General features: G+C 32.1%; 1 protein-coding gene across 6 annotated transcripts in view; it reads left to right on the top strand.

Annotated features, from left to right (window-relative positions):
• LOC110742498 overlaps window positions 1-12,757 on the top strand; it is a 136,122-nt gene that overhangs the window by 89,772 nt on the left and 33,593 nt on the right. For 3 of the 6 annotated variants that reach the window (XR_002520220.2, XR_004182004.1, XR_002520219.2), the window contains 2 exons: window positions 5,498-5,580; window positions 11,664-11,760. Coding sequence is in view for 3 of the 6 variants with exons in the window: in XM_021933939.2 (XP_021789631.1) it covers window positions 5,498-5,580 (83 nt within the window). In the remaining 3 variants the exon portion in view is untranslated. The remainder of the gene's footprint in view (window positions 1-5,497; window positions 5,581-11,663; window positions 11,761-12,757) is intronic. The other 3 variants (XM_021933939.2, XM_021933938.2, XM_021933940.1) reach the window with 1 other exon arrangement.

Here is a 12,757-nt window from a genome sequence, read left to right as displayed (position 1 = left end):
TATTTGGAGTTAAAAGTGTTTTGATTTTTTTTCTTATTTGTAAGGCGATGTTAGGACAGAACCAGGTTGGAAAGCAGGCCACTTTACAGAGGGTTAAATAAAGCCTCTCTGATGAGACTTTATGGTTTGTAGGGCATGACTCCCCAGACCCCTTAGATAGGAATGTGGGCAAGATAAGAAAAAAAAAAGTCAGAGGTGGGTCCTCACGATGATAGCAGAATACACATTCCTTTCAAGTGTGCATGATTCACCGAGATAGATTATATTTTATGCCATAAACACAAGCCAAAAAAGTAAAGACTTGAAATTATACAAAGAACGTTCTTTGACCATGTAGAATTAAACTAGAAAAACACTAAAAAGATATCTCAATAATCTTAATTAGTTGAAAATTAATCACCATGCTTCTAAATATCCCATGGATTAAATAAAAAGTTATAAGAGAAATGAGAATGCATATTCAATTAAATGATAATGAAAAAATAAAATTGTGGATATATATGTAAAGAACTAATAGATTGAGAAAAAGTACTTATAAGGTTAAGCATTCATTCAAGATCTTTAAAAAGGCACAGATAATTCAGAATTAAGTAGAACTTCTGTAACACAATAGGCATTTACAAACAAATAAAACATGTCTACAGGTAACATTACACTTAATGGTGAAAGACTGATTCTTTGCTCCCACAGTTAGGAGCATATCAGAATATCTGCTCTCAATTCTTGTAATTAAACAATTCTAGATCCTTATCAGTGCAATAAGTAAAATTATAAAAAAAAGAAAGACATAGAGATGAGGAAAGAACAAATAAAGCTTAAATAGAAACAACATACTTGTTGTTGTCATAAACTTGTTTAATATGGCTGCTTCTTCAGCATTCGTTTTTAAGCCTGGCCTATAGTATCTGAAATCCAGTTGTTTCTTGCCTCCTTTGGCCTAGTTGAAACTTCTCCCTATGTGTTGGTTTGTAATACAGCCTGCTTGCTTCTTATCCTGCTAAGACAAATCCCAACACATACCACAGCTACTGACCATAATAAAACATAATGGTCAATCTGAGAGTCATGCAAACAAACTCTCCCTTTCATGTTGCATTTTCTAGTGACTAATGGTGTTTTCTTTAAAGAAGACAATCCACAGTCTCAGCAGGAATGCCTAAGGGATAACACTCATAGACCTTAGTATATCCGTAGACTCACAGGTGATCTCTCTTTTGCTCTCTCTCTTCTATCCACTTCCTCCTCATAGTCACCTACTGATTGAGCATCTTGCTGTCTCGAGACTTCTCACTGGCCCTAATGGGTATCCCTCTTTTCTTGTGGATCTGTGGGTAATAAAATGCTTCTGTCACTTTATGTTTTGTTTTGCTGACTCTTCTGGGTCCCACCTGAAAAACACACTCAAACTAAACTCTCCACCTGTTCAGGGCTTTTTAGACAGTGGCTATCTTTGTAGGAATAGACACAGGTGAGACAAAAACTACAAAGGCATCTACCAGTATAAAGTTTCCTATGAGAGGGACATCTGGTCACTGGTTGGACACTTAAGCATTAGGCAGTCCGCCAAGACAAAGATGTATTCAGTGAAAGGAACAAAGTAAACATTCAAGACCAGCTCTTCTGGAGCCCTGTCAGAGCAGGGCTAGAATTTATGTTCACTCTGGACAGAGGGACCTCAAGACCAAATTAGAAAGAAACCATAACAATAGAAATTGCAGGCCTGTGCGGTGGCTCACGCCTGTAATCCCAGCACTTTAGGAGGCCGAGGAGGGCGCATCACGAGGTCAGGAGATGGAGACCATCCTGGCTAACATGGTGAAACCCTGTCAATACTAAAAAAATACAAAAAAATTAGCTGGGCGTGGTAGCGGGCACCTGTAGTCCCTGCTACTCAGGAAGGTGAGGCAGGAGAAAGGCGTGAACCTGGGAGACAGAGCTTGCAGTGAGCTGAGATCGCACCACTGTACTCTAGCCTAGGCGACGGAGTGAGACACTATCTAAAAATAAAAAATAAAAAAACAAAGAAAAAAGAAATTACAATAAATATCTATATGTAGATTTTCGAACAAATCTGCACCACAAACAACTAAGTTTAATAGGTTAATTTAGTAAGGTCACATAATATAAGACTACTATACAAAAATTAATTCTATTTCTCAACACTAAAAATAAATAATTGAAATTAAAATTTTGAGAAGTAGCACTGATTCAGCGCCTCAAATCATTTACAAGCTAGGTATAATTTTAACAAACATATGCAATATCAGTGTGCTATCAACTAAAAAACTGATATGAGAGATCAAAGAAGATATAAATTAATGGAAAAAGACCATGTTCATGTTTTGCAAAACTTACACATTTTAAGATGTCAATTCTCTCCAAATTGATTTACAAATTTAACATACTCCCAGTCAAAACTCCAGAAAGAACTTTGCAGAAATATTTTGTAGAAACCCAAAAATTGTTTATAAAATATGCAAAGAAAACAAAGAAAATAGAATAATGAAAACAATTTTAAAAATGATTTTTACATAACAAAGTTGGAGACTCATATGAATTGATTTCAAGATGTACTCTCAAGCTACAGAATCAAACGATGTGCTGTTGGTAAAAGTAGAATGACAAATCAGTGAAACACAATAGAGCACCCATAAATAAACCCACTCATATATGGTGAACTGATTTTCTAAAAGTTTCTGGGACAATACTGTGAGATTTTGTGATACTCAGTAAATTGTGCACATTTGAACATGTTTATATGCAAATCATATATGCAAATATATGTCCAAATATATTCAAATATGTCTATGCATGTCACAACATATATGTGTCTGTATGTGTGTGTGTGTATGAGATAAATATAAAACTTAGAAAACATAAAAATTATAAAAGAAAACAAATAAATGTTAAATATTTGTGTTCTTGGATTAGGCAAAGATTTCTTTATGTCATGCAAAAAGCACAGAAAACATAATTTTTTCCTAATCAAAATTAAAATTATCCATTTTTAAACCTATTAAAAAGTGGAGAAAGTTTGAACATACGCATCATTAAAGAAGATATAAGCATGATAAATAAAGAAATTAAAATATACCCAACCACTAGTCACTAGAAAATGCAAACTAAGGCCTCCAGCTCCATCCGTTTTGCTGCAACGGACATAATTTTATTCTTTTTAATGACTGCATAGTATCCTTTTGTGTATATGTACAATATTTTCCTTATCCAATCTACCATTGATGAGCACCTGAGTTAGAATCATGTCTTTACTATTTTGAGTAACACAGCAATGATCATGAGTGGTAGAATGATTTATTTATTTTTCTTCTGGATATATCCCCAGTAACGGAATTGCCAGGTTGAATGGTAGCTCTGTCTCAAATTCTTCAATAAATTTCCAGATGTTTTTCCACAGTGGCTGTATTAATTTACATTTCCGCCAACACTGTGTAAACATTCCTTTTTCCCTGTAGCCTCATCAGGATCTATTGTTTTTTGGCTTTTAATAATAGCCATTCTGACTGGTGTGAGATGGTATCTCATTGTGTTTGATTTGTATTCATCTGATGACTAGTGATGCTGAGCATTTTGTCATGTTTGCTGGCCATTCATATGTCTTTTTTTGAGATGCGTCTGTTCATGTCCTTTGTGTCCTTTGCCCAATTTTCATGGGTTTTTTGCTTGTTGATTTGTTTAAGCTTCCTATACATTCTGGATGTTGGGCCTTTCTTGGATGCATAACTTCTCTTATTCTGTAGCTTTCAGGAACAGAAAACATAATACTTCATGTTCTCTTTTATAAGTGGGAGCTAAACATTGCTTGCCCATGGATATAAATTTGGGAACAATAGACACTTGGGCGACTAGAGAGTGGAGGGAGGGGGAGTGTGTTTAAAAACTACCTATTGGGTACTATGCTCACTATCAGGGTAATGAGATCCACATTCCAAAAGTCAATACCACACAATATTCTCATGTAACATATTTGCACATGTATCTTATGTATCTAAAATAAAAGTTGAAATTTAAAAATATATATACTTTAAATGCATATTTTTATGAGCCTAACAACAAAATAAATGGGTAGTTGTAAAAAAAAAAATACAAATTAAAACCACTATGCAATATTACTGAAAACTTTTAGAATGCCTAAATTAAAAGGGATAGGGTCAAGAAATAAAAGAAACCTAACTAGAAGCCAGTGAGTATGTAGATGACACTCACATACATACATTTCTGGTGGGAATAAACTTTTTAAAGAGTCACATTTCACAATAGTTTGCCAATTTCTTGTGAGTTTATGCCTATGCTTACCATATGACCCAGCAATTCCATTTCTAAATATTTATCAACAGAAATGAAAATGCATGCTCACAGTCAAAACCTGTATGTAAATATTTGTAGTGGTCTTTTTATAATTAACAAAATTTGGAAAAATACATATTATTTACCTGGTAAATAAATAAATGTTCTATAGTGCCAATCCATACAGTGCAATGCTACTAGACAAAAAATAAATAAATTAAAATAAATAAATAAAAGAGTTAATAATATATACAACTTTATAAATAGTTCTTTTTTTTTTTTTTTTTTCTTTTTGAAACGGAGTCTCACTCTGTTGCCCAGGCTGGACTGGAGTGCAGTGGCATGGTCTCGGCTCACTGCAACCTCCGCCTCCCAAGTTCACGCCATTCTCCTGCCTCAGCCTCCCAAGTAGCTGGCACTACAGATGCCCGCCACCACGCCTGGCTAATTGTTTGTATTTTTAGTAGAGACGGAGTTTCATCGTGTTAGCCAGGATAGTCTCCATCTCCTGACCTCGTGATCTGCCTGCCTCGGACTCCCAAAGTGCTGGGATTACAGGCGTGAGCCACCACGCCCGGCCTCTATAAATAATTCTTACATGCATTATCCTGAGTAAAAAATGTCAAATGCAGGCAATTACATTTTATAGTTTTCCTTTTACATTACTTCGTAAGAACATTAACTGCATGGAGAGAATACAGATCCTTTATTAACATGAGATGTGAGTTGAGAAGGGTATTTATTGTCTGCAAATGAGCATTTGAGTAATAAAACACATACATCTGTATTATGGTGATGGTTACATGATTGTCTGAGTTTGTTAAAACTCATTAAACAGTACACTAACAAAGTACCATTTTTTTCTGGTGTATTTTACAACTCAACAAAGCTAATAAAAGTCAGCTGTATTAAAAAGAGTGCAACAAGGTGATAGCACTAGGACTAGAAGGAAAGAAATGAAAACGTACTATGTCAATATTTCATGGTACATGTAAATTACTACAATATCACATGATGGTAGGCAGTGAAAGTTTTAATTTACTTTGTATAAACCATAAAGCAACTACTAAAATAACAAAGGGTTGAATCATATAAATCAATGTCTTAGTTGGTTTGTGTTGCTATAACAGAATTCCTTATACTGGGAAATTTATAAGGAAAGTAAATTTATTTGGCTTATTTTTATTAATAGGAAGTCCAAAACCATGATGCTGACATCTGACAAGGACCTCATACATCATAAGCCCACTGTGGAAACTGAAAGAGCAAGAAAGGGTGAGAGTGACAGAAAGAGCTGAACTTGCTTTTATTTAACAAACTTTTTCTTGATAATGGACCCCCTTCCTTGATAATGATATTAGTCCATTCCTGAGGGCACAGCTCTTATGACCTTTATTAAGATTCCACCTTTCAACATCACTGCATTGGAGGTTAAGATTTAAACTTTTGGGGACACATTCAAACCATAGGATCCAACAACGTAGATAAAATTAAATTATGATAACTCAATATTTAAAGAAAGCCCTCCCCCAAATTAGTAAAAGGTAAAAATGACAGATGGCTTGTATACAAAACAAATATCAAGAAAATATATTTATAGCTAAACATATCAACAATCATGTTAAATGTAAATGTCTAAATACTCAAAGAACATAAATTTTCGAATTCAATAAAAAGACAATTATACATTGGATACAAGAAAATCATCTTAAATATAAAGACAAATATAAGTTAAAAATAGATGAAAATGCATACATGTATTAAAACATTACATTGCACCCTATAAATATATAAAATTATTACTTGTTAAATAAAAATAAAATTTTAAAAAGATACAGAAAATGCTATACCATGCAAACATGAAACTTAAGAAAGTTGGAGTGGCTAAATTAATATTAAAGTCAAAATTCCACACACACAAAAAAACAATTACCAGGAATAAAAAGAGACACTGTATAATGTTAAATGGCTCAGTTTCCCAAAAGAAATAATAATTGTTAATTACTTTTCTGTTTTTAATCATTTTTCCATAAGTTATTGGGGTACAGGTGGTATTTGATTACATGAATAAGTTGTTTAGTGGTGATTTTTGAGATTTTGGTGCGTCCATCACCTGAGCAGTATACACTGCACCATATTTGTAGTCTTTTATCCCTCACTCCACTCCCACTCTTCCCCCCAGGTCCCCAAATTCCATTGTATCATTCTTATGCCTTTGCATTCTTATAGCTTAGCTCCACGTGAGAACATACGATGTTTGGTATTCAATTCCTGAGTTACTTCACTTGGAATAATAGTCTCCAATCTCATCCAGGTCACCGCAAATGATGTTAATTCATTCTTTTTTATGACAGAGTAGTATTTCATCATTCATATATATATATTCATCATATATAATAATCATATATATCATCATATATATTCATCATATGTGTGTGTATATATGTGTATGTGTGTGTATATATATCTCACAGCTTCTTTAACCACTCATTGATTGATGGGCATTTGGGTTGGTTTCATGATTTTGCAGTTGTGAATTCTGCTGCGATAAACATGTGTATGCAAGTATGTTTTTCGTATAACGACTTATTTTCCTCTGGGTAGTTACCCCATAGTGGGATCGCTGGATCAAATAGTAGTTCCACTTTTAGTTCTTTAAGGAATCTCCACACTGGCTAAACTAGTTTAGATCCCCACCAGCAGTGTAGAAGTGTTCCCTGATCACCGCATCCACACCAACATCTACCGTTTTTTGATTTTTGGTTATGGACATTCTCGCAGGAGGAAGGTGGCATTGCATTGTGGTTTTGATTTGCATTTAGGTAGACTTGCACAAAAAGGACATCTTTTTCTCAGAGAATATAAACGTTCTTCACCTTGCCATTCTTGAAATCAACCTCAGCACATGATTTTATCTCCTATTATCACAAGAATAATTACTCAACTTCCTGTAAAAGTAACTACAAGTTTACCACATTTAAAAGCATGTATTTTTTCCTCATTTCTAAATATCTAAGCAAAGATTTCCAAAGGCATATTCTTTCTGCATTTTTAGCTTTTTCACTAATGGATCAGTCTTAATATTTAAGCATGCTCATTTCTCTTTGACGTTCAAAAACAAATAGTTTATTTTCCTTTTCCACTTTCCATCCAGCTATTTTCATATGTTTCATCTCTCTTTCACAATAAAACTTCTTGAAAACATAGCTGCCATGGCAGAGTTGTCATCTAGTATCCATTCTTTTATTCTTTAATATAGACCTGAGCCACCAAAAATAAAACACATTTTTGCCAATGGGGTATGGTGGAAAAGCTGTGTGCAACCCCTTGGTAATATCTTTTCATTGAGACAGCTCTTTCTTCCCTGGTCCCTCCTTCCTTCCTTCTGGGTGGAACGTGGGAAAAATGATTGGAGTTTTAATAGCTATCATGTACAATGATATTACTTTGGCAATGGAAATAATAGATGGTGGAACAAGATAGAAGACTGAATTTCCACTACCCTGGCATCCTACCATCTTGGAATATCTCCAATATCATAATCTGGGAGAGAAATAAATCTCTCAATTTTGTTTTCTTTTAAAAAAAGGAAAAGAAATAATAATCCTAAACATGTAGGCAGCTAACAACAGTTGTTTAAAAATATATGGCCAAACTTGATAAAAATTCAAAGAGAAATAGAAAAATCCACAATTATTATCAGAGATTTTAATTTTTCTCCTCATAATAATTTACCGGATAGGTGCACATAAAATCAATAAGAATATGGAAGACAATACTATTAACTAAAATGACCTAATTGACCTTTATGTAAAGTTTCCCCCGACAACAGCAGAATACACATTCTCACATTATTTTAAGTGTACATTTAACATTTGCCAGCGTGTATACATTATTCTGAGGCCTAAAACAAGATTTCATAAATTAAAAATATTCAAGTAATGAAAATATATCCTCTGACTGTATTAGTATTAACATAAAAATCAATTCCAAAGATATCTGAAAAACTCTCAAATATTTTGAAATAAAATAATATTCATAAGGGAAAACCATGGGAAATTATGTTTGAAACTGATTAAAAGTAAATATGTCAAACATCAATTGTGAAGTATATTACTAGAGGTATTTCACAAATTGTTTCAATTGGGAACTAAAACACAACAGAAAAAAGTCAATAAAGACAAAGTTAATTTTTTGGATAGATCAATATAATTGATTAAGCTGTTAGCAAGACTAGTCAAAAAGAAAAGGTAGGGCACAAATTGTTATTAAAAGAATATTTTAAAAATTAAAAAATCTGAACATATTAAAAACTACTTGTATTATAAATTTGACTATTCAGATGACATAAATTCTTTCAAAGACACGAGATTATAGAGCTTATTAAATAAAAAAGAGATAACCTGAATAGCCCTGCTTTTGATTTCCATTTATTGAATTTGTAGGTAAAAACCATCTCATAAAGAAAATCTAGGCCCAGATAGCTTCACTGATATGTTCCCTTAAATATTTTAAAATGAAATAATATCAAGTTAACAAAAGTACTTTAAAAAATTGAAGATAAGAATTTGTACTCATTACATGAGATCAGAATTGTCTGAAAACATGACCAGATAAACTTATTACAAGAAAAGTAAAATACAGACCAATTATTTTTTAATAACATATTGGATTCAACTACATATAAAATAGAGAATATGCCATTGTAAGTGGATTTATCTCAAGGGCATGATGTGGATTTCACATTAAAGGTGCAATTACTATAATTTACCAAATTAACAGTCTTTAAAAAATATATAATTTTATCCACAAATGCATAAAAATCATTCGACAAATCCAACATTGATTTCCGATTTAAATAAAAAAAAATTTTCAACGAATTAGAAATTAAAGGCAAACTCTTCAGTAATATAAAGAACATCTAAGAAAATCCTAAAATCAGAAGGCAATTATGTCCCTTCTCATTACTTGTATTGAGCATTGTAACAGAAGTTTTAGTCACTGCAATCAGGCAAGTAAAACATTTGTCATATAAAGTGGTAAGAAAGATATAAACCTTTTCTTATTCATAAGCCACATAATCTATGTAGAAAATTCTACCGAATCTACAAGATTCTGTTATTAGAAAATAAGTTTAGTCAAGATGCAATATAATATACACATATTAATTATTTTTATACACTTACAATGAAATATTGTAAATTGAAATCGAACAATACTATTTCCAATGTTATCAAAAATATTAACTACTAAGGATAACTCTCATAAAGATGTTTAAGACTTGTACACTAAAAATTGCAAAAAGAAATTACTGAAAATTAAGAAGGCTTAAACAAATAGAAAAACATACCATAATCATGGACTGGAGACCCCAAAATTGTTAGGATTTCAAGTATTTATAAGCTGAGATATAGATTTAATGCAAACTCAAATTTTTTTTTCCATTAAATTAGTTAGCAAATTAAAAAGAGTTCAATAGACAGTTTTGATAAAAATTGGAAGACTTTCACCATATGGTCTTAAATTTTATTTTAAAAGTATTCTGGTATTAAGAAAGAATAGAAAGTTCAGAGATTGGTCTCTAGACAGATGATAGATAGATAGATAGATAGAAGATAAGTATACATATAAATATATAAACACATACTTGCCTGATTTTCAACAAATATGCAAAGTACTTTATTGGAGGAAAACTTATCTTTTTGACATATGGTCCTGGAATAAAAATTGCTTAAATAAAACACTAAAGGCATAATCCTTAAAATTTAAAAAATGATAAATTGAACTTCAAAATATAAGAACTGCTCTATGAAAGACATTATTAAAACAATCCATAGACTGAAAGAAAGTATTTTAAAATGATATACCTGTTTAAGGGTATACATCCATAAACTTAAAAGAACTCTAAAAACTCATTTAGAAAAATTCGAATATGGGGATTATTTTGGGTAAACACTTCAGCATAAAAGATGTATGATATCCAGATAATGCCATTAGAAACTGCTCAGCATCATGTCATTATGTAATCAATAAAGGCAAAAAAATTTTAACAAAATTTGATATTCATTCATTTTATTTAAAAATTATTATTTGCCAAAGTAAGAAGAGACAAGACTCTTTTTAAATTTGAAAATCTATCAAGCTAGCAGCAAATATCATATTTTAAAATATAGAAACATTTTTATTGAATTACAAAGAAATATTGCCTCATTTTTCCTACTATTTATCAACATATTACTACAAGTCAATACATAAAGACAGGTAACATAAATAATCATCAGGATGATTGAAAACTAAGAAACAAAATTTTACTTGATGACCATATAAGCTTCTTTAGACAAACTACTAAACTAAAGAGTAGCTGGCTACAAATCCCTATATAAAACTCAATAGCATTTTCTTGCCCCAGGCAATAGCAGCATTAATGATATAGTATGAACTGTCTCATTTATGATTATTGTAAGATATCTATAATATGCTTGATGACAATTATTTGAAAGTTTTAACATAATATTACAAATTAACTGAGATAAACAAGTAAAACTATTGTTCTGGAGTGGTAACTTAGAAATAGAGCCAAACGTAAGGAGTTGCCTTAAATTTAAATAGAAAAACAATTGACTCTTCTTAATGTCCTTTTTGCATATACAAAAGTAAAACAAATTTATCACTTCACTCTTTATATCTTTAATATATTATAGATAGAAATCCATATAAGATATGTAATGACACACTAAATGAAGAAAAGTGCTTTTAAATTTATATCAAAATGTAAACTAAGATGTAATATGATGCCATGCATATCATTTACAAGTTACTGATAATACAAGTTTTTGCAATATAAATTAAAGTTTTGCATAATAAAATAAAAAATAAGATCCAGAAGGGATAAATAATCCATATAATGAAAACAAATACCCTTTAGAAAATAGAAGAAGGGGATGAAAAGGCAGTTTGCACAAAGAATGTGAGTTACTAAATAGTTTTAAATATATATATGATTCAAATGCTCTACATTGTTAGTTACCGACGTGATGAAACAAAACTACATTTGAGTTTTATGCTTATTAAACTAATTAAATTTGACTGAGTAAAATAAAAGGTTTTTTATTTTATTTCTTTAAAGAGTAGGGAAAAGATAACATAAAACCAGAGATCTCAGAGAAGTATGATAAAAACAGAGAAAGGCTGCTTTGGGAAGCTTGCAGTAAGAAAACAGAATGACACGGATCAGCAGGAATAATATTTCAGAAATCTAGGACAATATAATGGACACAGGCAATAATATTTTTGCATTACAGTATTTTAAAATAAATATGAAATATATAATCATCGAATTGTCTTTTTTGTTCTCTTAGACTAGTCTAAAAGAAAACTTTGCAATCAAAGAGTGATCTTATGGTAAAATTCCAACAGAAACAAATAGAATCAAGAAAATCCATCTGCCATAATAAGGTTTGCATAAAAACTTCGGTTACAAATTAGAATTGTGAAAAATTATTTTTAGGTAAAATATATAAAATTATTCACCTTTCATAGAACAAAGACATGATTGTTTCAATTGATGTTTTTGAAAGATTCTTTATTTTTGATGCACATATAGTTTATCATTGTTTAAATATCCAATTGGGATATTAGTTCTATAATAAATGTATTAATATAAAATACACAAATTAATAGATAAGCAGTCTTTCTTTATTAAGGCATATATCTCCCGCTTATCCTGGAAAAGGATTTGCCTGTGCTTACATAACTATGATGTATACTTATTTATATTGTATATATGTAGATTAAAATCTGTATTTTAATATTTGGTTTTACTAGATTTTTATGATAATATATGATCATCATACACTTCCAAAAACCTGCAGGCATATTATAAGAATTTTTTTTTTTTTTGAGACGGAGTCTCTCTGTCACCCAGGCTGCAGTGAGCGGCGCCATCTTGGCTCACTGCAAGCTCCGCCCCCCGGGTTCCCGCCATTCTCCTGCCTCAGCCTCCCGAGTAGCTGGGACCACAGGCGCCGCCACCTCGCCCGGCTAGTTTTTTTGTATTTTAGTAGAGACGGGGTTTCACCGTGTTAGCCAGGATGGTCTGGATCTCCTGACCTTGTGATCCGCCCGTCTTGGCCTCCCAAAGTGCTGAGATTACAGGCGTGAGCCACCGCGCCCGGCCAAGATTCTTAAACTCTATATTCTTGGATAGAATTTTTGACATCAATATGGCTGGATAATTAAATAATATCGCTGAGGACTGTGCTTCAGGAGTGCCTGGAAAGTGCAGTTGATTTACTTTAGGGACTTTTTTTGGTAATTCAGAACAAAATATGTTCAGTTAGGATGTGCATAATATTGAGGTACAGTGAGCTGTTATCCGAATCCACATGCGCAGAGAGATCTGCACCCTCTCTTTGCGTGTAGGTAACTGCAAAGCAGGGAAAACCTGACCAAA

Source organism: Papio anubis, chromosome 2, assembly GCF_008728515.1.
Source record: "Papio anubis isolate 15944 chromosome 2, Panubis1.0, whole genome shotgun sequence".
Classification (NCBI taxonomy): domain Eukaryota; kingdom Metazoa; phylum Chordata; class Mammalia; order Primates; family Cercopithecidae; genus Papio; species Papio anubis.
This window is presented reverse-complemented; position numbering and strand designations above follow the sequence as displayed.